Source organism: Lithobates pipiens, unplaced genomic scaffold (assembly GCF_037356315.1).
Source record: "Lithobates pipiens isolate NorthernLeopardFrog02 unplaced genomic scaffold, aLitPip1_a1.2 Scaffold_16, whole genome shotgun sequence".
Classification (NCBI taxonomy): domain Eukaryota; kingdom Metazoa; phylum Chordata; class Amphibia; order Anura; family Ranidae; genus Lithobates; species Lithobates pipiens.
The window spans coordinates 375,063,661-375,087,438 of NW_027507748.1; the positions used below are offsets into that span (position 1 = coordinate 375,063,661).

The 23,778-nt window shown below is 42.7% G+C and overlaps 1 protein-coding gene across 7 annotated transcripts in view; it reads left to right on the forward strand.

Annotated features, from left to right (window-relative positions):
• The window catches only part of ULK2 (unc-51 like autophagy activating kinase 2), a 164,539-nt gene that overhangs the window by 126,299 nt on the left and 14,462 nt on the right, over positions 1-23,778 (forward strand). For 4 of the 7 annotated variants that reach the window (XM_077482147.1, XM_077482144.1, XM_077482148.1 and 1 more), the window contains 11 exons: positions 1,078-1,215; positions 5,105-5,253; positions 6,353-6,436; positions 7,761-8,044; positions 12,363-12,556; positions 16,374-16,483; positions 17,118-17,258; positions 18,095-18,303; positions 21,282-21,460; positions 21,749-21,867; positions 21,992-22,149. In XM_077482147.1, coding sequence (XP_077338273.1) covers positions 1,078-1,215; positions 5,105-5,253; positions 6,353-6,436; positions 7,761-8,044; positions 12,363-12,556; positions 16,374-16,483; positions 17,118-17,258; positions 18,095-18,303; positions 21,282-21,460; positions 21,749-21,867; positions 21,992-22,149 — 1,765 coding nt within the window. Of the gene's footprint in view, positions 1-1,077; positions 1,216-5,104; positions 5,254-6,352; positions 6,437-7,760; positions 8,045-12,362; positions 12,557-16,373; positions 16,484-17,117; positions 17,259-18,088; positions 18,304-21,281; positions 21,461-21,748; positions 21,868-21,991; positions 22,150-23,778 lie in introns of all 7 variants that reach the window. The other 3 variants (XM_077482146.1, XM_077482151.1, XM_077482145.1) reach the window with 2 other exon arrangements.

The window sequence follows — 23,778 nt, forward strand, 5'->3', positions numbered from 1 at the left end:
CACTATGCAGGCGGACTCCAATGGAGCCCGCCCCACGTGGAAGGGGCCTTACAGTGTATGGCCAACTTTTATGTTCCCTTGTCAAGCTTGTCCTATGTGTGAGACAGGACTGCATTTACCATAAATCAAAAGTATTTCAGCATGTAAAGAAGAGTGCTCACTGTCTCCAGTTACTAAAATAAATACCTAAAAAAAGGGGTACAACTTTTACAGTAAAGCACCATTATTCAGGGAAGTTGACTTCAGAATCCAAATCCACAAAATCAGTGGGCCCTCTATTATTTTCCCCATTATCTCATATTACATAGAGCCCAGAGCCAAGATTTGTGTGAGTTTAGGAGAAGACTGCGAAGGCAGCTGCCACGCTATAAAGAACCATTGCAGCCAAGGCATGATTGACCTTCATTAGGACAAGTTCTCAGAAGCAAACTGCACGATTTCCTTTCCAAACTGGCTTTCTCAATGTTTCTCCTACAGTATGTTATCACTAACCAATAATGGCCTCTATTCTGCATGGGCTATATAAATAGAAATGCCCTGTAATTTATGGTTTTGTTACCAAAACAAGCCCATAATTCCTCTAAACGGAGATAAAGAGACCTTTCCAGTGAAAGCCTGACGTTAAGAGTTGTTTACCAAGTACTTAGTATTGTGGTAGTAAAGTTACATAATGTACTTGTATATGTAACGTACTGCGCACTGCGGAGTTCGTGTAAGCAGAGCAGCTTGAGTGAACTCTACTTGTACTTCCTGTTCTGAGTACAGCTGACTTTCCTAGAATTGCTTTGTTTTCAAATGGAGATTGTGGAGGAGGCCAACGTGGAGGAGGGATTTGGTCTTGCTGATTTACAGGCTTAGTGTATGAAGGCTCAGATTCTTTGCTTGTATGCCACCGAGAAGACACAACGGGAAACAGATTTAGTAACCTAGAATAGGAACAATGGAAATTTAAGCTATTATTTCTGACAGCGGAGAACATTTTGTACTTGTTTTGTTTCCTAGCTGCATAATGGTTCAAATAAGCCAGAGACCAGTACACAGAGATTTATTCCCTCTGTCCTTGCTTTTTGACTTCAGGCAGAGCCAGCCTCAGGTGTCCCCACGCAGCGAGACTGCACCTATTCCTGTCCCAACCCAACTGCGGAACTACCAACGCATTGAGCAGAATCTCTCATCTACTGCTAGTCCTACATCTAATCCTCATGGCTCCCCCAGGTATGTCCTTTAAAGAGATATTACTCTATAATAGTAACCTGTAAAACTATTATATATTTTATTTTATTATCTTAGTTTTGTATAACATTTGGCATTTACTTAATTCCTTTGCTTTTTCGTTGAATTGCCCTTTTTTTTTTTTAAGGAAGATTCACTGGATTAAATGTACACTGCTTGCTCTACCCTTAAGTATACAAGTCATGCTACGCATGTGTATTTGAACTGTTCATCTTTTATATATTGCATATATGGCTTGTAATGTAACATGCTACACACAGTACAGTAGACACACAGTTGCAGCATATGATGGGCTTGTATATAGCGGGGACAATTTACTCAGCACTTTGCATATACGCACACTGCCCACTTTATTAGGTAAACCTTGCTAGTAGCAGGTTGGACCACCTTTTGCCTTCAGAACTGCCTTAATTCTTCGGGGCATAGATTCAAAAAAGTGTTGGAGTTCCTCAGAGATTTTGGTCCATATCAACAATGATAGCATCACGTAGTTGCTGCAGATTTGTAGGCTGCACATCCATGATGAGAATCTCCCATTCCACCACATCCCAAAGGTGCTCTATTGCAGCAGTCCCCAACCTTTTTGTCTTTGTGCACCGGCTGTGTGGAAGAAAATTATGCCAAGGCTGGGGGGAGGGGTTTGTGTGGTTTTTCGAGGGCAATTTTTCAGGGCAAAGGCTGGTGTTGGCGCTTCAATCACTGCACCATTATTGATGATGGAAGTGCAATATTTCTATTACTTTGTAATATAAAATGAAATAGTTCAACTCACCATAATGTAGAATCAGTGGGAGCCCTGAGTTTGCCACCTGCCACCATTGTCTGCCACTAGATGCAGCTTGTCACTTGCCATGTCACCTGCCACCAGATGCAACGTGGCACTTGCCAACATCATCTACCACCAGATGCAACGTGTCACTTGCCAACATCGCCTGCCAGCAGATGCAGCTGATCACTTGCCAACATCGCCTGCCAGCAGATGCAGCTGGTTACTTGCCAACATCGCCTGCCAGCAGATGCAGCTGGTCACTTGCCAACATCGCCTGCCAGCAGATGCAGCTGGTCACTTGCCAACATCGCCTGCCAGCAGATGCAGCTGGTCACTTGCCACCATTGCCTGCCAGCAGATGCAGCTGGTCACTTGCCACCATTGCCTGCCAGCAGATGCAGCTGGTCACTTGCCACCTCTGCCTGCCAGCAGATGCAGCTGGTCACTTGCCCCTGTTCCCTGCCAGCAGATGCAGCTGGTCACTTGCCCCTGTTCCCTGCCAGCAGATGCAGCTGGTCACTTGCCACCATTGCCTGCCAACAGATGCAGTTGGTCACTTGCCACCATTGCCTGCCATCAGATGCAGTTGGTCACTTGCCACCATTGCCTGCCAGCAGATGCAGCTGGTCACTTGCCCCTGTTCCCTGCCAGCAGATGCAGCTGGTCACTTGCCCATGTTCCCTGCCAGCAGATGCAGCTGGTCACTTGCCACCATTGCCTGCCAACAGATGCAGCTGGTCACTTAGCACCGTTGCCTGCCTATAAGCTGCATCTGGTGGCATTGCCACCTTTGCATGCCACCAGATGCAGCTTATCACTTGCCACGTCGCCTGCCACCAGAAGGGGCTGGCTGTGGGCTTGACTGATGAGCAGGAGATGATCAACAGGTGAGCCACTGTGGAACGATGAGTACTGTAATCTCTCTGTGGCCCGCAGCTGCACAGTGAGGGCGGAACTGCGGTTTGCAGGGAAGGTGGTCAGAGATGTCAGCTCTCTGCATGCTCGCCAGCCCGCTTACTGGCCTGCCTGCCCACTCACTTGCTAGCCCGCTTACTGGCCTGCCTGCCCATCCACTTGCTAGCCCGCTTACTGGCCTGCCTGCCCACCCACTTGCTAGCCCGCTTACTGGCCTGCCTGCCCACTCACTTACCAGCCCACTTACTGGCCTGCCTGCGCACTGGTCGGCCTGCTCAATGGCATGCCAGTCGAGCTGCCACACTCACGGGCCGGCTGCAGAGAGGCCACGGCCCGGTGGTTGGGGGCCCTTTCCCTATTGGATTGAGATCTGGTGACTGCGGAGGCCATTGGAGTACAGTGAACTCATTGTCATGTTCAAGAAACCAATTTGAGTTGAGCTTTAAGATATGGTGCATTATCCTCCTGGAAGTAGCCATCAGAGAAAGAACACGGTAGTCATAAAGGGATGGACATGGTCAGCAACAATACTCAGGTAGGCATTGGCGTTTAAGTGATGCTCAAGTGGTAAGAAGGTGCCCAAAGTTGCCAAGAAAATATCCCCCACACAATTACACCACCACCAGCAGCCTGAACCGTTGATACAAGGCAGGGTGGAGCCGCACTTTCATGTTTGCGCCAAATCCACGCAGGCACATGGAGAACATGAAAATTCCATGCAGGTAGTGCCGTGGCTGGGATTCGAACCGACGACCTTAGTCCTTCTAAGATTTAATTTTATTTAATTTGCAGTTCAGTGCTCAGTAGTATGATATAATAAAGTGGAACTCTGTCTACTTGTGTTTTTTTATTCCTAGTTCTGGATAAGTTTGAAAAAGAACATCTGTCAGATATCTATTGCTCTCTGTGACCTCTGTAAAGTGTTTCCCCTCACTTCCTGTTGTGCTCATTAGAACAGAATTTAAGGGGAATTTACTAAACAGAGATACAAAACTGGGAGAAAAAAAAATTGATAGAGAGTCTGCTAGGGATTCTGGCTGGCAGGTTTTGGCTGACGTTCTACTTTAAAGTGAATCGTTATTAAGGCTGAATCCCAAGTATGATCTTAAAGTGGTACTAAACCCACAAAAGTAATATCAGTCTGTATATGCAGTAAAGCATGCTTGTTATACTCACTGTGGAACCTAAGGGGGTAATCCTCCACATTGTGTAAAAAGGCTGCTTGGTCTTGTATGCTCAGATCCTCCCCCTCCTGCACTGGCCCCCCTGGACAAGTCTGGATAAGACAGAGCCTTTGGAGTCGGGCTGCACATGCATGTTTGATGTGTATTGCTAGAGATTTATTTTTATTTTTTTATTGGGAGAGTGCCTGTGATCAGCACAGGGCCAATCCGCACTGTCCAGATATGTCCAGACAGAGGGTCAGGAGCCATGCAGCCTTATAGGACAGCTCAGTGCTACAATCTTCGCCAGGAACTGATCAAAATTGCAACATGGATATATACTGCTGATGAGAAAGGGTATTTAGAAGTTTGTATTTACAAAAATAATTGCATTTTTGATGTTCTATGTACTGTGGAGGACCAGATATAGTGATTGCAGGGTCCTGGGTTTAGTAACACTTTAATTGCATGGTTACATTACTTCAGCTTGCCAATGTAAGTATGCATATTTCATGGGACCACTGTAGATGGTGTCAAGAGCTGTAGTAGTCAACTCTAATTACAATGATCGCATGCTTAAATTATTCCAAGCTGCACCAATGTGAGCAAGCATGCAATTAAGATCATGCCAGGAGGTCAGCTTTTACAGTTGTGTAAAAAGACTATCCTTATAATATGCAGATGTACAAGTAGTCTCTATATACATCTCTCTATAAAAATTAGGTTATCCCTGCTAAAATGTACCTAGCATAATTGTTGTCGTTGTTTTTATTCGTTACTATTTGTTCCTGCCTTTACGTTTTATTAAAAAATGCACAGTAGTCTCCCCCCTTAAATGCACTCACAGTAGATTGTTGAGAATTAGAGTGATGGCACTTAACTCAAGTGTTTAGAAATTAATTACCAAGTTTGTTACTGCTGTGCTTTTCCTTTTGTAGAGCTGTGAATGTTTATAGCCTTCATTTGGCATCATATGTTACAGAACACAAACCTTTACCATTTCTAATTTCTCCTCTTCCTACAGCAGATCTGGTGCAGTGAGGCGCTCAAATACCAGCCCCATGGGCTTTCTCAAAGTTGGCTCTGGGTCTCCCAGCTCCACAGACGTGGTGCAAGCAATCGGACGCCGCTTGTCCACTGGCTCTTCAAGACCTTATTCTCCATCACCATTAGGTAAGTGCTAAAAGTCGCACTGGATAAATGGAAATGTAGTGGTAACCGTTTCCAAACAGATTTGTGTGGAAATGTATACTCAGTAGAACCTCAAGCTCTCCTCTAGCTCCCCTGGCCTTAAAGCCCAAGTTCACCTACAACAGAAAATAGCCTATGCAGTCAAGGAGACTCGATAGATATTAAAAAAATTTGCAATTTGTATTGTCATAACCAAGCCAAGCCAAGACATGGGAGTTGCTAGCTAGAAGTTTGTTAGACAGGCTTCTGGGGACCCAAATGGCCTACAGGTATGGCAAGAATATTGCTGAAAATTATAGAAAGCTGCAGTTTTTCAGTATCTACTGGGGCCCCTTGACTGCATAGGCTATTTTCTAGAAAAGGTGAACTTAACCTTTAAGAGTAGGGTTCACCTTGCCAGCTTTCCCTATACTTTGCATCAGAAAAGAAGCAGATGTTAAATGTATGCAGTCTGACCACAAGCCAATGGGATTACAGAATGAGACTATTTTAAAGGAAGAAATTGCATATGTCTGCCTCATGAAAGATTAATTCTAAATCCATGTTAAAGCCCACCTTTAGGAAACTTGATAATTCTCCATTGCGGTTGGGCTGCACCAGCACTGCAAAGGTTAATTACTTTAGTTCTAGGGGGCATAGAAAAGAGATTTATGTACCTGATCCTCTGTTCCTTCGCTCTGCTAGACTGACCCCTGCAGCGTCTTTTCCCCATACTGCAGTGTACTGTGGTCCTGAGATGGATGTAGGGTCAATAGCTCTAGGTTGGACATGCCACTGAGGTACAATACACCACCAGAGCATGGGAGATCATTGAATCCACTATGTAAAAGTGTTTTTACTCTCACCTAGAATTATTAAGCAGTCAACCCTCGCAGTGCAGGCGCTGACCCACTGCAAGATAAAAGTTTGACATTTCTCAGTTCTATAAAAATATCAAATAAGGCAGAATTTTTGTAGCAGAAACATTAAGCATGTGCATGTATTGGTCCTAATATTGTCCATGCATACTTAGAAATATGTTCTAAAGTTTAGGTAGCATTTAAGTCTTACTACTTTTGGTTTTTATCTTGGTCTTGTTTAGTTGGAACCATCCCAGAGCAGCTAGGCCACTGTTGTTGTGGTCACCCACAAGGACATGAGTCCAGAAGCCGAAGTTCTTCAGGAGGTAGGTGTTTGGTTTACTCATTTTGCTCTCAAATAAATTTGATTTAAACCACTTAGCCAGCTGGCTTTGAGTTTTAGGATTGCCAAAAAAATTGACACCCAAACAGCAATAGTTTAGTAAAGCTTTGCTTAAATGCATACAAGCAGTATTGTAAACCCATTATGAAAAGAAACAAAAATACAGTGCTGAATAGTACATCAGGTTGAACAGATGCTCATGTCGCATATAAAAAACGGTTGAATGCAATATTACTGTTTGGGAGATATGTTGCTAAGTAAAGAGCTTTTTGCTTTTATCAAGCAATAAAACAGTCGCTGTGGAGAAAAAAAACAGTTGTGACAAGATGAACTGCACTAAATATGACTCATTCTGCCCGCCATCTAAATTGAGACAAGGTGAATTAAGGCTAGCTACCTAAGCAGACCTTTTTATTGGTAGTAAGGTTACAGCTTTACCCAGACAGACCTGTCATTGTGATCAAGTGACGCGAGGCCAATCTAGAGACATACTCTGTTAATATGAACAAAGTATGAACAGTAACATTTATTATATTTCACTTGTATACGGTCTTAATTTTTATAATTAACACTGCAATAATTAAAACTCTGCTCATTCACCAAGTAAATCCTAAAGATTTTTAAATATCTTGTTTAAAGGTTTCATTTTACATTGTTATTTGAAATGTTAATGCAAATAAAGCTTTAGGCCCTATCCACACACATTGGAGTCCACCTGCTCAGTGGGTAATCTGCCCACTGATCCCTGGCTGGTCTTTGCTTATGCAGAGCAGACACAGCCTGCTGTCCTCTATGGGTGGTCAGATGTAAGCGGACTGCCTGTCCTTTTACACCCAACGTCCATCTGACCTGATTCGTCTGTGTTTAGCGGATAGTATCGGATCAGATGTTGGCGGGTGTACACCCCTCACCGCACTCCATAGAGGAGACTGGAGGGTCTGATCAGATCCAGCTGAAAAACGGACAGGAGGACCTAATGGGTCTGCTAGTGTGAAAGGGGCCTTAAAGCGCACTGTTCTTCTTGTTGTTACTGAAGTAAGGAATGTGTCAGTATTCATTCAAAAATGAAAGAACGAATGTGCTGCGGGCTATGTTAAAATTACTTGTGTACCTTGCTAGATATCTGGACTGTTGCTCAACACAGAATGCAGCAGCCTGGACCCCCAGCAGTCCAGCATTCCCTTTTTGTATAGTGCTCCAGTCAACCACTAATGCTAGGGGCAGGGTGCATGAGCACTGTGTTCTGACCCTGGCTTTAAAACTTGTAGTATAAACTTTTATTTACAATATGTTTATTCTTTGTTCAGGGTCCCCAGTGCCACAGTCACAGTCCCCACAGTCTTTGTTAGGCGCAAGACTGCAAAGTGCACCGACTCTCACTGACATTTACCAGAACAAACAGAAGCTACGAAAGCAGCACTCAGATCCTGTATGTCCTTCCTATGCTGGACATGGCTTTAGCCATTCACCGCAGCCAGCACGGCCTGTCAGTCTTGGTGCATCTCCCACAAAGCACATGGGATCTTCTCCTAGGAGCTCAGAATGGCTGTATAAAACCCCACTGCCTACCATCATTGGATCTCCAACCAAGGTTTGTTCTTTGATGTGTATTGTCAGCTTTTCTGTAGCACTGTAACCCCTAATATCCATCAAAACTAGTCCTGTATCCTGATTGGCTATGCCTTCCAGGATTAGGATGTAGATAGATACCATTAACTTTCCTTTTTACACAAGTGCACCTGTTCACTCATCAACATTTGTGGAAGTACACATGTACCCACCTCTGCAGTGTGTACAGAAGTGTGGATGTGTAGGTGCATTTTGGTGTTTACCTCATGGGTGCCACTCCCCTGTCCATCGCCACCTCCCCTATCCATGTGTCCGGCCCCTTTCAGGACAATGGGGAGGGGCTGTTTCTTTGAAGCACCGATTAGAGCCAGAGGCTCTAATAGGCTTCAATATATACAGTGGTGTGAAAAAAGTGTTTGCCCCCTTCCTCATTTCCTGTTCCTTTGCATGTTTGTCACACTTAAGTGTTTCGGAACATCAAACCAATTTAAACAATAGTCAAGGACAACACAAGTAAACACAAAATGCAATTTGTAAATGAAGGTGTTTATTATTAAAGGTGAAAAAAAATCCAAACCATCATGGCCCTGTGTGAAAAAGTGATTGCCCCCTAAACCTAATAACTGGTTGGGCCACCCTTAGCAGCAACAACTGCAACCAAGCGTTTGCGATAACGTGCAATGAGGCTTTTACAGCGTCCTGGAGGAATTTTGGCCCACTCATCTTTGCAGAATTGTCCTAATTCAGTTACATTAGAGGGTTTTCGAGCATGAACGGCCTTTTTAAGGTCATACCACAACATCTCAATAGGATTCAGGTCAGGACTTTGGCTAGGCCACTCCAAAGTCTTCATTTTGTTTTTCTTCAGCCATTCGGTGGTGGACTTGCTGGTGTGTTTTTTGCCCAGTCTTTTCCTGATGGTGGAGGCATGAACGCTGACCTTAACTGAGGCAAGTGAGGCCTGCAGTTCCTTGGACGTTGTTGTGGGGTCTTTTGTGACCTCTTGGATGAGTCGTCGCTGCGCTCTTGGGGTAATTTTGGGCGGCCCAGCCACTCCTGGGAAGGTTCACCACTGTTCCATGTCTTCGCCATTTGTGGATAATGGCTCTCACTGTGGTTCGCTGGATTCCCAAAGCTTTGGAAATGGCTTTATAACCCTTTCCAGACTGATAGATCTCAATTACTTTCTTTCTCAATTGTTCCTGAATTTCTTTGGGTCTCGGCATGATGTGTAGCTTTTAAGGATCTTCTGGTGGACCTTACTGTGTCAAGTAGCTCCTATTTAAGTGATGCCTTGATTGTGAACAGGTGTGGCAATAATCAGGCCTGGGTGTGGCTAGAGAAATTGAACTCAGGTGTGGACAACCACAGTTATAGTATGTTTTAACAAGGGGGGCAATCACTTTTTCACACAGGGCCATGATGGTTTGGATTTTTTTTCACCTTTAATAATAAATACCTTCATTTACAAATTGCATTTTGTGTTTACTTGTGTTGTCCTTGACTATTTTTTAAATTGGTTTGATGTTCCGAAACACTTAAGTGTGACAAACATGCAAAGGAACAGGAAATGAGGAAGGGGGCAAACACTTTTTCACACCACTGTAGAGTGTGCTCGGGTTGCAGGGAATGCGCTCTCAGTCCACTCAGGTGTGTTACAACAACGAAGGAATATTTGCTGTTCTAACACTGCTCCTCCTCCCAGCCAATCGGGAAGCGGGTTTTGACACCAGTCACCTGATTGGCTGAAAGGACAGGCAATCCTATTGGATGCCTAGGAGGAGTAGGGAAGGAGCTGCAAGCTGCCATGGAGTAGGGGACTTAGGACCGAGCCACTGCACCACGCTGCCTGCCATCAGGGGGGGTGATTGTTTGCCGAACCCCTCCAAAGAAAAACACCAACTGTCACTCATGTACCTACTGTACATTTGCCAGTGACCAGGATGTTATTAGCTGCCACTGTCACAAATATGAGGCTGGGAACCAAACACATTGGGGGAGTATTACTAAAGGTGTTGTGCACAGAATCTGGTGCAGCTGTGCATAGTAATCGGCCTGCTTCTAGGTTTAAGCCCTCGTTCACAATGAACACGGCTTGGAAATCATGGGCATTTATCACAATTTAAAAGCAACATTTCAGTCCAACTTTGGGGGTGACTCAAAAGACATCTATGTGCAGGTTCATTCACAGATGTCTATTGAAATTGTCCCCGAAGTCGCCAAAAGTAGTGCAGGCATGTCGGATTGGAAATCAGTGCGGTGCCGCACCAATTGGGACACTCCTATTGCCAGCAAAAGGCTCCGATTTGAAATGCCGATGTGAATGGGGGCTAATTGTCAAAGCTTAATTGAAAAATCTGAAGTTAGAAACTGAATACTATGCACAGCTGCACCAGAGTCTGTCTGATCCAGTTTTAGTAAATCACTCCCTTTGACTCTGAGCTGTTGATTGTTGTAATTTGGCAGTGATCCCTTGACAACAATGTTTACGTGCTCCCTTTGTCTTAAAACTGTCCCCTATCTCTTCCTTATGACCAAAGAGAAATGAGAGATAGGGTGCCATATAGGCTCTAAGCATTTTATAGCTTATACAAAAAAATATATATATATATTAGTAACACTCATAAAGAGGCAGTAAATACGAGTTGCAAGTTAAAGTATGAATTTTAGATGTGAATAGAGGAGCGAGCAATTAGAACCACTGTCTGGTTTTTATTTTCTCTAATTGTCCTTATCACCAGTGTCACCGGGAATTTAATGTAAGGATACATCTAGAATTTTGAATTGCCTCCCGAACTGGGATAGAGGGCAACCTTACTAAGAGGGAAAATGATTTTTAGTGAGGTAAATTGTAAAGACCCTAAAACGAATGTCAAACTGATGTTCAAAGCTGTTGATACAGGCTCTAATAAAGTTGCAAAATTAGCTTTCATTCATAAATGGCAATCAGCTGAAGACTGAACAACTGTGTTTAAAAAAAAAAAAAAAAGAGAAGTATGCAAATTTTTTAATCGTACTTACCTAGGTGGATGCAGCATCGGTTCAATGTTGTCTCTGTCCCCTGCTGGCTCTAAGGCTGAGAACCGAGCAATCAAACAAGCTGTCAGTCAGCGGCTCTCTGCTCTGCCCTCCACGTGCTCACTGGAGTGCTGGGCTGTGGAGGGGGCGGGAGCCTACCATTGCTGACCCTCTTATTTGAATAAGATTAAGCCTTGGTTCACACTATGAATTGCATATGAATCTCACAGGAACCGCACCACATTCCTATTAAATTTGCCATTCATTATAAAAGGGCTCAAATCACATTGCATTGTATCAAAGTCATGCATGCACCAGTTTTGGAACCGCACTGCATCTGGATCACATGGTATGTTTGTACCATGCGATTCGGTGCAGGCAAATGCACTGCATTTGCGACCTGCATTTGGGGTGTCCTTAAGATTGCACTAATGCCCACTGCAGATCGCAAGGGTAGTGAGATTTGAATGCGGTGTGGGAAACATGCATGTATCCCGGGATTTTCCCCACCATTTTAGTGTGAACCTAGGCCAAGTCACCAATTAGAAACAGTGGTTAAGACTAACAGCCAGATAATTGTATTAATTAGGTCAGCAACCCCAGTATTTTAGTCTTTTCTGTGTATTAAAAAAAAAAAGGGTATAAAACCTAAGATGTTTAAAAGTATATATGGTTATTCAGGACATTAGTGTAGTAAGATTTTTCTCTCACTTCCTGTTGTTGTGGTGGTACAGGAAGTGAGAGGAAAGTTTCTAAAATGGGACTACAGATAACAGTGAAAATATATAACAGTGGTTTTAACTGTACCCGGCTTTATCCAGAACCACCTGGCTGGAGTTCTAGTCTAACTACTTAACTGACGTGCATCACTATACCCTGTTTCCCCAAAAATAAGACCTAGCGTGATTGTCGGTGATGGCTGCAATATAAGCCCTACCCCCCCCAAATAAGCCCTACCCTGTTTCCCCGAAACTAAGCCCTACCCTGAAAAGACAAGCTAAAAGGCTTATTTGGGGGGTAGGGCTTATATTGCAGCCATCACCGACAATCACGCTAGGTCTTATTTTGGGGGAAACAGGGTAGTAATAAAATGTTCACAAATTCAACAGCAACAGTCAATAGTACCAATGAGTGAATGAACCAATTGCTATTCAGTCTTGTAGATTCATACCATAACTCCTAGTATCTTTGCGTTTTAATAAAATATTTTGTACAGCAGTGGCCTCCTGCCAACATGCCCATCTGTGGCTATACCCAGATGGCAGTGTATTATATAGAAAACCTCTGTAAATCTCATTTTTAATGGTATTGCTTTTTTCCAGACAACTGCTCCATTCAAGATCCCTAAAACCCAAGCTTCATCCAATCTGCTTGCTTTAGCTAATCGTCAGGGACATGCAGATGCTTCTGCACAGGCCAAAGACTTGTGTGATCCAAGGGATTTCTCTCCTTTCCTTTGTTTGCATGGCCATGAGAAATCCAGCAATGCAGAACATGGAAAAGCTACTTTTGGAAGGTAAGTCTCCCTGTTTATTTCTCCATACCTGCTTTTTACTGTATGACCTTGATATGTAATTTCTGTGATAAAAAACTGTAACTGTAAATGCAAATATAAGGGCACATGAACTGGTGTGGCTCATTTAAAAAAATCTGTTCATGGGACAACTTATGATGAGCCGAACCCCCCCGGTTCAGGTCGCACCAGAACATGCAAACGGGCAAAAAATTTTAACACGCAAACACCGTTAAAGTCTATGGAACACAAACATGAAAAATCAAGTGCTCATTTTAAAGGCTTATATGCAAGTTATTGTCATAAAAAGTGACCTGGTTCCCACCCCAGGGGACATGTATCAATAAAGAATAAAGTTTTAAAAATGGCAGTTTTTTTCGGGAGCAGTGATTTTAAAGAGGGTTAATGTGAAACAATAAAAATGAAATATTCCTTTAAATATTGTGCCTGGGGGGTGTCTATAGTATGCCTGTAAAGTGCCACAGTTTTCCCGTGTTTAGAACAGTACCACAGCAAATTGACATTTCTAAAGGAAAAAAGTAATTTAAAACTGATCACAGCTGTAATGAATTGTCAGGTCTCGGCAATATAGATACAACTACCCCCCCCCCCCCCCCCAAGTCCATTACCAGGCCCTTTGGGTCTGATATGAATGTTAAGGGGAACCTCAAACCAAAAATGTAAAAAAAATTGTATGGGGGGCCCCTCCAAAATCCACACCAAGCCCTTCAGGTCTGATATGGGTTTTAAGGAGAACCCTGTGCCAATTTTTTTTTTTTAAATGGCATAGGGGCCCCCCTAAAATCCATACCAGATCCTTATTTGTGCACGCAACCCAGCAAGCTGCAGAAAGGGGGGGGATCTGCGGGCAGGGGGCTTATTGGAATCTGGAAGCCCCCTTTTAAGGGCACCCCCAGATCCCAGCCTCCCCCTATGTGAATTGGTAACGGGTACATTGTACCCCTACCATTTCACAAAAAAAATTACAAAAATACAATTTCATGTAATTATGTATTCCTTTACAAAAAATAATATATGTTTTACCATACAACTAGCATAAGTACCTAAAGATATTTTGATATCAGCCCAGCAGCACTAGAAGCTGATCAACTGCATTTATACCTATGCTGACAGAGAGAACATGGTGACAGGAGGAGAGAATGAATAGGGGCCAATGTCTACAGGGCTTTGAAAGTCAAATGCAGTTTTGAGATGTTTCTGAGATCATTCAGAATTCATTGCAGGGGCAGTTGGCCTGCACTTGATATACTTCAACTGCTTTTGCATGCCCTTTGGCTTGCATGGAAAGAGATGCACTTTTCATGCAAGCCAAAAACCATAAACTCTGGCCCTAAGCGGAGCTCATGACTTATCAGTCCAATCACCACTGTATTTGGTAACTTTAACAGAGAAACTGATGTCACACTCCTGGCTGTTCTGTCTGAGTACAAGTCAAAATGAGACATGCTTAGGAAGATAAAGACCACTCATGTGTGGATTCTTCAATATTGGTATGTTTGTTGATTGACCATTATGTGCTTGGAGCACCATAGGTATATTGTATGGGAGTATAGAAGTATGGAGATGTGACAGCAAATCAGATATCTGTTTATCTAGTACAGATTAGAAAACAAATGGCATCTCTTTAAATAAAATAGCATTTTTCTATCGTTTTGATAACTGGACATTTGGAGTAATGTAAATGTGTTCCATGCTATGAAGAAATTAATAACTAGCCAAAATCTTTAGGTGGGTAAGATTTAGAACCTCTGTCAGATTTTTATTGCTTTGCCCCCCATTGGGAAATGTCTCTAATTTCCTAGACCAGTGTATATAGAGTGGAAAATTTGGGAAATCTCCCAGCACCGATCGCAGTAGAAAGTGATTCTACCCAACCCAAGAAAAGGTTTTGGCTGAAAGTGGTTGTAAACCCTTACAAACCACTTTGACCTACAGGTAAGCCTAGATTAAGGCTTACCTGTAGGTCCAAGAAATATCTCCTAAACCTATACGGTTTAGGAGATATTTGCCCGAAGACAGCCACCGCTGTCTACGGCGCATGCGCCGTAGACAGCGGCGCACTGAGCGCGACATTGTCAATGAAGAAGTTGCCTCACGTGTTGGCTCCCGTGCGCATGTGCGGGAGTGACGTCATCGCGGCTTCGCCTAATGACAGTGGCGGAGATGCGAGACCCCACCGACAAGATGGATGCGCCGGACTACAGGGGACAGCGGTGACATCGCTGGCTCCTGTGTCAGGTAAATGACACATAATGGACTACTATGAGATGCATAGTAGTCCATTATGCTTTGCCTTTGCAGGGAATGAAAGAGGAAGTAAACTCATCAGGGTTTACTTCCTCTTGAAGTTCTTCATCACTATGTGAAAATGGAACATATTGGGTTGATTTAAAAAAAAAAAAAAAAAGAGTTAAAAATGTGCTTATAGTTGAATTTTAAGCGCTGGTTCTGTATGGTATTGCACCCCCAACCCCCCGCCCACATTATTGGGTAAAGCCATTGCAGTGTGTTTCTGAGCATTAATAAAACCAGCAGTTTGCCATCTTTAAATGCTGGACTTAAACTTTCACGCTAGATTCAGGTACATTTCAGAAACAGGTACGTTATTATATCAGAGGCCAGCACTAAGATCTTCGGGTCAATGCTGGGCACTGATTTCTCAATGTGCTCCCTTTCCAGCCACCGTGCCTTTCAACTGACCGAAGCGTGGTGGGGAATTTTGTACTGTGGTGGGTGGAAGTTCCCCATAGGGTCCTCCTTGCTTTTGATTAACACAAGTGGGTGGATCCAAAGCCACTATTCAGTCTGATAGCAGCTTTAGATTTTTCCCACTGTCAATCAAAAGTGAAGCGGACCTGATGGAGAACTAGTCTCTCAGTTCCCTATGGGGCTCTGCCCAACCAACAAGCACTACAACTGTGAGGACTAGTTCCCTATTAGGTCTATCCCCCCCCCCCCCCCTTCTTGTAAATTCCTAAATCTTTTTACATATTTAAGTAATGTCCTCACCCCTTTGTTTACATTTTAGCTTTTGGCCAAGGAATCTCCAGGCAGACAGCTATGTGAGGCAGGGGACAGAACACTGTGCAACAAGCTGTTATGTCTGCTTCCCAGGACACACATAACCCACTCTGAGCACTGGCATTTCTCTGTATGTAAACTCAGGGCTGGTCTTAATTACCATTAGTTTCCTAAATTGTAATCCATTACAACAGATTCTTGAAGTGGCAGTAGTAAGAACTACCTAAATTTGTTGCATGTGTCGGTAATGTTGCCAAAACTGGCGCAAATGCTTGCCTGAATTAGGCGTAGGTAGTCCTAAAGGGAATTGTAGCCAGAAAAGTGTTGTTAATGCTTTATTAAACTCAATAGATTGTGTGCTGGCAATTTTGCTTCATGAGGATGGTGCTATCCCTCTCTGATTCAGCACCTGACACATTGTAAGAGCCTTAAAATGTAGTTCCACCCAAAAGTGGAACTCACGCTGTAAGGAGTCCTAACCCCCTGACATGCCCCATTTGACATGTCATTTTTTTTTTTTTTTTTTTGGTGGTGGTGGTGGGGGGGGGGGGGGGGGTGCCTAGTTTTGACAGGTACCCAGCTCCCACTTCCCACCGAGCGCTGCCTAGGCAACACCTCCTCTCCCCTCCCTCCCTGCAATCTTCTGGGACACGTCACAGGTCCCAGAAGATTGCTTGACCATTTAGAACAGAGCCATAAGATGATGTTAAGCAAATGTCTATTATTTCAAGCCGCTGCTTTATACTACCACTGATCTATACAATATTGTCTTTAACAGGTCTGTGAGTGCTGGAAAGTTGTCAGATCAGACAGTAAAAGCTACTCTGGGAGGGCAGCATTACCAAGGAAGCACAGACAGCCTAAACTCTGAGCGTCCAATGGACACAGGTACTAGTCTATTTAAATGTTCTTGTGATGTGTTATTACCTTGTTCTATTTATAGCTTTTTGCCTATATTCAAATAAGGCTACATTTGCTCAGTACCCAAAAGTGGCAACCACCCTAACCTATAACTGACCTTTGCAGCAAGGTGCACATGGAAGGGCAATGCACATCACAAACACACAATAGATTTTCCAGTACACTTGCCAGCCTGCAAAACATGCAAACTGGCCCTGTCTAACAGTTTATGTAAAAAAAAACAGAGGGTTTAGTTTGCACACATTTGCAAATATATGTTCAAGCTGCAGTGCCCACACCAATGGCCTCTGTATACACCGCAGAACTCCAAATTTCCAGAGCCTCCATAGTTGGATCACATATAAGAATGGATAGATTAATGGCAGGTATGCCTGGAGAGAGGCCACCCCTTCCTTAAGGCACACGAACGTATGTGACACCCAGCAAAAGCACATAATTGTTCCTGCTTTGGTGGTATAAATCCTTATACCTAATTGTAAGATCACAAGTACAAGCGAGCAGAACAGTGATAAATGATGAAGATATTGGTCAATCATTAATGTGTTGTATGTGCTTCTGCTTCAAGTGAAATATTTATATAATAATCTCTAAACTTTTCAAGTCCCTTCAGGTGGTACAGGAAGTGTCCTGACTGTGCCCTCTGCCAGTACAAGAGCAGTGATGTTTACCGTTGGATCTCCTCCTAACAGTTCTACCCCTCCAACTTGCACACATATGATGATGAGGAAGAGGACCACTTCAGGCAAGTCCTGTATGATTTTCTATAGCTGTGTATACAGTCAGTTTCTCTCGTTGTGTGGCAGCTTTCCTCTATTATAATATTGCACTCGAACAACAATTCACAAAGCATTATTTGCCATTATCATCACTATTTAGAACAGAATGTGTCTCATACTTGCTCTAAATAACAGTCATTATGACAAATAACACATGCATTACAGCTTTTTGAATTGAGGCAACGATCCTCTAAATGGGCATAATGCAGAATGTTGTTATAATGGAAATTTTAGCTTTACTCGCAGCAAAGCCTTATACTAGCACATAGCAATGTTTCCAGGTCCCACCAGCATTTCATATTTTATATACAGTTATTTATAAATCACCACCAACAATTTACGCAGCTTTTTTCAATACTGTATATTGTACATTTACATCAGTCCCTGCCCTCAAGAAGCTTATAGTCTAAGGTCCCCATTTTGCATGCATACATACACATACTAGGTTCAGTTTAAACAGGAGACCATTAACCTACCAGCATTGAGGTATCCGGAGGAAACCCCAGCAAACTCAGGGAGGGACATTTAATCTCCATGCAGATAGTGGTTTGGGATTCAAACTAATGACTTTAGTGCTGCATCTGATTTTGTTCTTCCTTCCTATTTTAGGAACAAGAAAAATAATTTGTTTAAATGTGTTTATCCAACCAATGTTTTTCCTCATTATTTTTGTAAAGTGTTGTTATTAAACTAAACTATTATTTGACATCAGTTAACATTACCAGTGCAGTCAAATTGATGTATGTACCGTTCTTCTTTCTTTAGACGATAATAATAATAAAGCGTGTTTTGTAACTTGCAGTTGGCTCAAACAGCTCTGGAGGCTCTCTCTGCTCCACCAGTGGTCGTGTGCATATGGGATCTCCTTCTGGTATTCACATGGGTTCGTCTCCTCCTGGAGCTGATGTAGCCCCAAGCATGAAATATATGTCCTATGGTACATCCCCTCCCAGCCTGGAAGATTTCATTACATTTGAAGCACCGGAGCTACCTGAAGAGACTCTGATGGAGGTACTGTCTCTCCTCCTGTCGACTTATAGACTCCTTTCACACTGAAGGCACTCTTCAGGCGTTTTAGCGCTAAAAATATCGCCTGTAATGAGCCTGAAAAGAGCAAAATTGCCAGAACACAATCCATGGAGTTTCATAAAACATTAACAACACTTTTCTGGCTACAATTCCTTTTAGGACTTACCTAAGCCTAATTCAGGCAGATTTGCCACGGGATCACTTTTAGAGGCAGCAGGAGAGGTGCCCCCTCCCGCCACTTCTGGTCGTTCCACCTGCTTACTGGGGCCATCCGTAAAAGGCCGAACTGATCCGATCCCCCTGGAGCGATGGGCAGGAAGTCGAGTGAGGGCAAGATGGCCCCCACTTGACTCTATTCCCTTGGAGGACCAGAGTGAATCTCACTTCTGCCTAATGGACTTAAAGGGACAATTTTTATTTTTGTAAATGTAAAATTCCTTTTTTTATTTTTATTTTTTATTTTTGCTTTTAAGTAGAATTGTGAGATCTGAGGTCTTTTTGACCCCAGATCTCGCAATGAATAGGACCTGTCATGCCTATTTCTATCACAAGGGATGTATACATTCTTTGTAATAGGAATACAAGTGATCAAAAAAATTAAAGGGGCAATGTAAAAATAAAAAACAAAAAGATAAGAAAATAAACATTTTTTTTTTTTAAAGCACCCCGCCCCTGTGAGCTTACACGCAGAAGCATGCGTAAGTCACGCCTGCATGTGTAAACGGTGTTCAAACCACACATGTGCAGTATCACCACAATTGTTAGTGAGAGCAATAATTCTAGCACTAGACCTGCTCTGTAACTCTAAACAGGTAACCTGTAATAACCTGTAAAAATTTTTTTAAAGCATCACCTATGGAGATTTTGTGGTACTGTAGTTTGTCACCATTCCACAAGCATGTGCAATTTTGAAGCATGACATGTTGGGTATCTAGTTACATCATCTTTCACATAATAAAATTGGCCTAACTACTTTTTTGTTTTTTTTAATACAGTGTATTTTTTTTTTACATTGCATTTTGAAACATCGCTGCACAAATACAGTGTGACATAAAATATTGCATATATAATGTTTGGGGTTCTAACAAATTTTCTAGCAAAAAATCCTAATTTCAACTTGTAAACAACAAGTGTCAGAAAAAGGCCTAGTCCTTAAGAGGTTAATATAAATTTATGTACAAAAAAAATGTTTACTGTACAGCTTGTCTTGGTGTATGGGGGTAGCTGGGGCACCCCAAAGTTTACTGTTAGTATATACAGTTGTGCTCCTAAGTTTACATACCCTGGCAGAACTTATGATTTCTTGGCCATTTTTCAGAGAATATGATAACACAAAAACTTTTCTTTCACTCATGGTTAGTGTTTGGCTGAAACCATTTATTACCAATCAACTGTGTTTACTCTTTTTAAATCATAATGGCAGCAGAAACTACCCAAATGACCCTGATCAAAAGTTTACATACCCCAGTTCTTAATCCTCTATCCCAGGTACTTAATACCGTATATTGCCCCCTTTAACACCAATGACAGCTTGAAGTCTTTTGTGGTATTTGTGGATGAGGGTCTTTATCTTCTCAGATGGTAAAGTTGCCCATTCCTCTTGGCAAAAAGCCTCCAGTTCCTGTAAATTCTTGGGCTGTCTTCCATGAACTGCACGTTATAGCTCTCCCCAGAGTGACTAAATGATAATGCAGTCAGGCGACTGAGATGGCCACTCCAGAACCTTCACTTTATTCTGCTGTAGCCAATGACAGGTAGACTTGGCCTTGTGTTTTGGATCATTGTCACGTTGGAATGTCCAAGTACGTTCCATGCGCAGATTCCTGGCTGATGAATGCAAATGTTCCTCCTGTTTATTGATAACATGCTGCATTCATCTTGCCAACAATTTTGACATTTCCTGTGCCTTTGTAGCTCACACATCCCCAAAACATCAGCGATTCACCTCTGTACCTTTCATCATAGGCCTTTTTGACTCCTCTCCAAACGTAGCTTTTATGGTTGTGGCTAAAAAGCTTACTTTTGGTCTCATCACTCCAAATACCTTTGTGCCAGAAGGTTTGAGGCTTGTCTCTGTGCTGTTTAGCGTATTGTAAGCGGGCTACTTTGTGGCATTTGCTTAGTAATGGCTTTCTTCTGGCGACTTGACCATGCAGCCCATCTTTCTTCAGGTACCTCCTTATTGTGCATCTTGGAACGGCCACACCACGTTTTCAGAGAGTCCTGTATTTCCCCTGAAGTTATTTGTGGGTTTTTCTTTGCATCCCGATCAATTTTCCTTGCAGGTGTGGCTGAAATTTTAGTTAGTCTACTTGACTGTGTTTTGGTTTCAACAGAACACCCAATTTTCCACTTCTTTATTAGAGTTTGAACACTGCTGATTGGCATTCTCAATTCTTTGGATATCTTTTCATATCCCTTTCCTGTTTCTTTTGCTTTCCCCATGACTCAGAATCCAGAAACGTCAGTGCAGCACTGGATGAAAGATACAAGGGTCTGTTAGGGGGTCCAGAAACTCATTGACCTTTAATACACACCACACCACACCACACCACACACACACACACACACACACACACACACACACACACTACAAGCAAACAGTTCACAGGTGAGGATGGCTACCTTTAATAGCCATTCAAACCCCTTTGTGTCAACTTGTGTGCATGTTATCAGGCCAAAATCACCAGGATATGTAAACTTTTGATCAGGGTCATTTGGGTAGTTTTTGTTATCCTTACGATATAAAAAGAGTAAACACAGTTGATAGATAATAAATGGCTTCAGCCAAACACTAACCACGAGTGAAATAAATATTTTTGTGTTATAATTCATATTCTCTGAAAAATGGTCAAGAAATCATAAATTCTGCCAGGGTATGTAAACTTATGCACACAACTGTATGTATTAGAAGATGATGAAAAAGGTTTACTGAACTGTAATGTTCTTTTCCAATGCAGCGGGAGCACACAGAAACTCTCAGGCACCTCAATCTGATGCTGATGTTCACAGAGTGTGTGATGGAGCTAACGGCGGCCCGTGGAGGGAGTTCAGATATGTGTACTTCTGCTGTGTCTCTCTATCAGATTCAAGAGAGTGTGGTAGTGGACCAGATAAGCCAACTGAGCAAAGAATGGGGGTAAGTACAGAGGAGTGATCAACTCATTGTTTATTTTGTACTGGAGTACTTTGCATGTTGTCAAGTAGCTATGAGCACTCTGGAGCCTGTTCAGGTTTGTACATTAGGCCGACATGATGATCTGCTTTCTGTGTTTTCATCAGCTTGGGCAATCTGTTCGGGTGAGTAAGTAATCTCTGTTGGATTGCTTTGAGCACCAGGATCCAGATGTGACAACATGAACTGTATTTCCTATTCAGATATTAATGAGGCCAGTAGTTGACCTAAGCTGCTGTTATTTCCAAACAGACAAGTGGAACAGCTGGTGCTGTACATGAAAGCAGCTCAGTTCCTGGCATCTTCCCTGCAACTTGCCAAATCGCAAATCAAATCTGGGAAGCTGACGCCTTCAAGTGCTGTAAAACAAGGTAAGCTTTTGCAGGAACAAATATTACAGTAATATTATCCATACCTTTTATGAAAATTGCAATTAAGAATATCTTTGTAAGTATTTCTTATTTTTGAGTACATTTGCCCTCTTTGATGTTACAGTGGTGAAAAGCATGAATGAGCGATATAAATTCTGCATCAGCATGTGCAAGAAGCTCACGGAGCAGCTCAACCGCTTTTTTTCAGACAAGCAGCGTTTTGTGGATGAGATCAACAGTGTCACAGCAGAAAAGTTAATCTACAACTGTGCTGTGGAGATGGTAAGTAGGGAGAGGTTAATAGTAGGTAGAGGTTACTTCTCTCTTTAGTCATATATCTTTTTGTAGTTACAGTGAGGGAAAAAGGATTTGATCCCTTGCTTATTTTGTACGTTTGCCCACTGACAAAGAAATGATCAGTCTATAATTTTAATGGTAGGTTTATTTTAACAGTGAGAGACAGAATAACAATAAAATAATCCAGGAAAACGCATTTCAAAAAAGTTATTAATTTATTTGCATTTTAATGAGTGCAATATGTTTTTGACCCCTTCGCAAAACATGACTTAGTATTTGGTGGCAAAACCCTTGCTGGCAATCACAGAGCACGTTTCTTGTAGTTGGCCCCAGGTTTGCACACATATCAGGAAGGATTTTGTCCCACTCCTTTTTGCAGATCCTCTCCAAGTCATTGAGGTTTCAAGGCTGACGTTTGGTAACTCGAATCTTCATCTCCCTCTACATATTTTCTAAGGGATTAAGGTCTGGAGACTCCAGGACCTTAATGTGCTTCGTCTTGAGCATAAACAAAGGGTGCTTTTTGAACTACACCTCCATACAAATGTGTGGGGGGAAATTCCATCCAGTTAAACCCATTCCTGGGACACCCATCTACTTTCAATTAAGAACTTTTGACTCCTCTAGACTATAAGCGGCATATAATAAAAGGAGGAGTCTCTTGAGGAGTTTTCCCTCCTTTTATTATATGTGCTTCTTCTTGAGGCACTCCTTTGTTGCCATGGCCATGTATTTGGGGTCATTGTCATGCTGGAATACCTATCCATGACTCCGTTTCAATGCCCTGGCTGAGGGAAGGAGGTTCTCACCCAAGATGTGATGGTACATGGCCCTGTCCATCTTCCATCCCTTTGATGTGGTGAAATTGTCCTGTCCCCTTAGCAGAAAAATGCCTCCAAGGCATAATGTTTCCGCCTCCATGTTTGATGGTGGGGATGGTGTTCTTGGGGTCATTGGCAGCATTCCTCCTCCTCCAAACACGGCGAGTTGAGTTGATGTCAGAAAGCTTGATTTTGGTCTCATCTGACCACAACACTTTCACCCAGTTCTCCTCTGAATCATTTGGATGTTCATTAGCAAACTTCAGACGGGCCTCTACATGTGCTTTCTTAAGCAGGGTGACCTTGGGGTTGCAGGATTTCAGTCCTTCATGGCGTAGTGTGTTACCAATTGTTTTCTTGGGGACTATGGTCCCAGCTGCCTTGAGATCATTGACATGATTTTCCCGTGTAGTTCTGGGCTGATTCCTCACCATTCTCATGATCATTGAAACTCCATGAGATGAGATCTTGCATTGAGCCCCAGACCGAGGGAGATTGAGAGCTAGTTTGTTTTTCTTCCACTTGCAAATAATCGCACCAGCTGTTGTCAACCTCTCACCAAGCTGCTTGGAGCTGGTCTTGTAGCCCATTCCAGCCTTGTGTAGGTCTACAATCTTGTCCCTGACATCCTAGGAGAGCTCTTTAGTCTTGACCATGGTGGAGAGATTGGAATCTGATTTCTTCTTTGGACAGGTGTCTTTTATACAGGTAACAAGCTGAGATTAGGAGCACTCCCTTTGAGAGTGCTCCTAATTTTAGCTTTTTACCTGTATAGAAGAAACCTGAGAGCCAG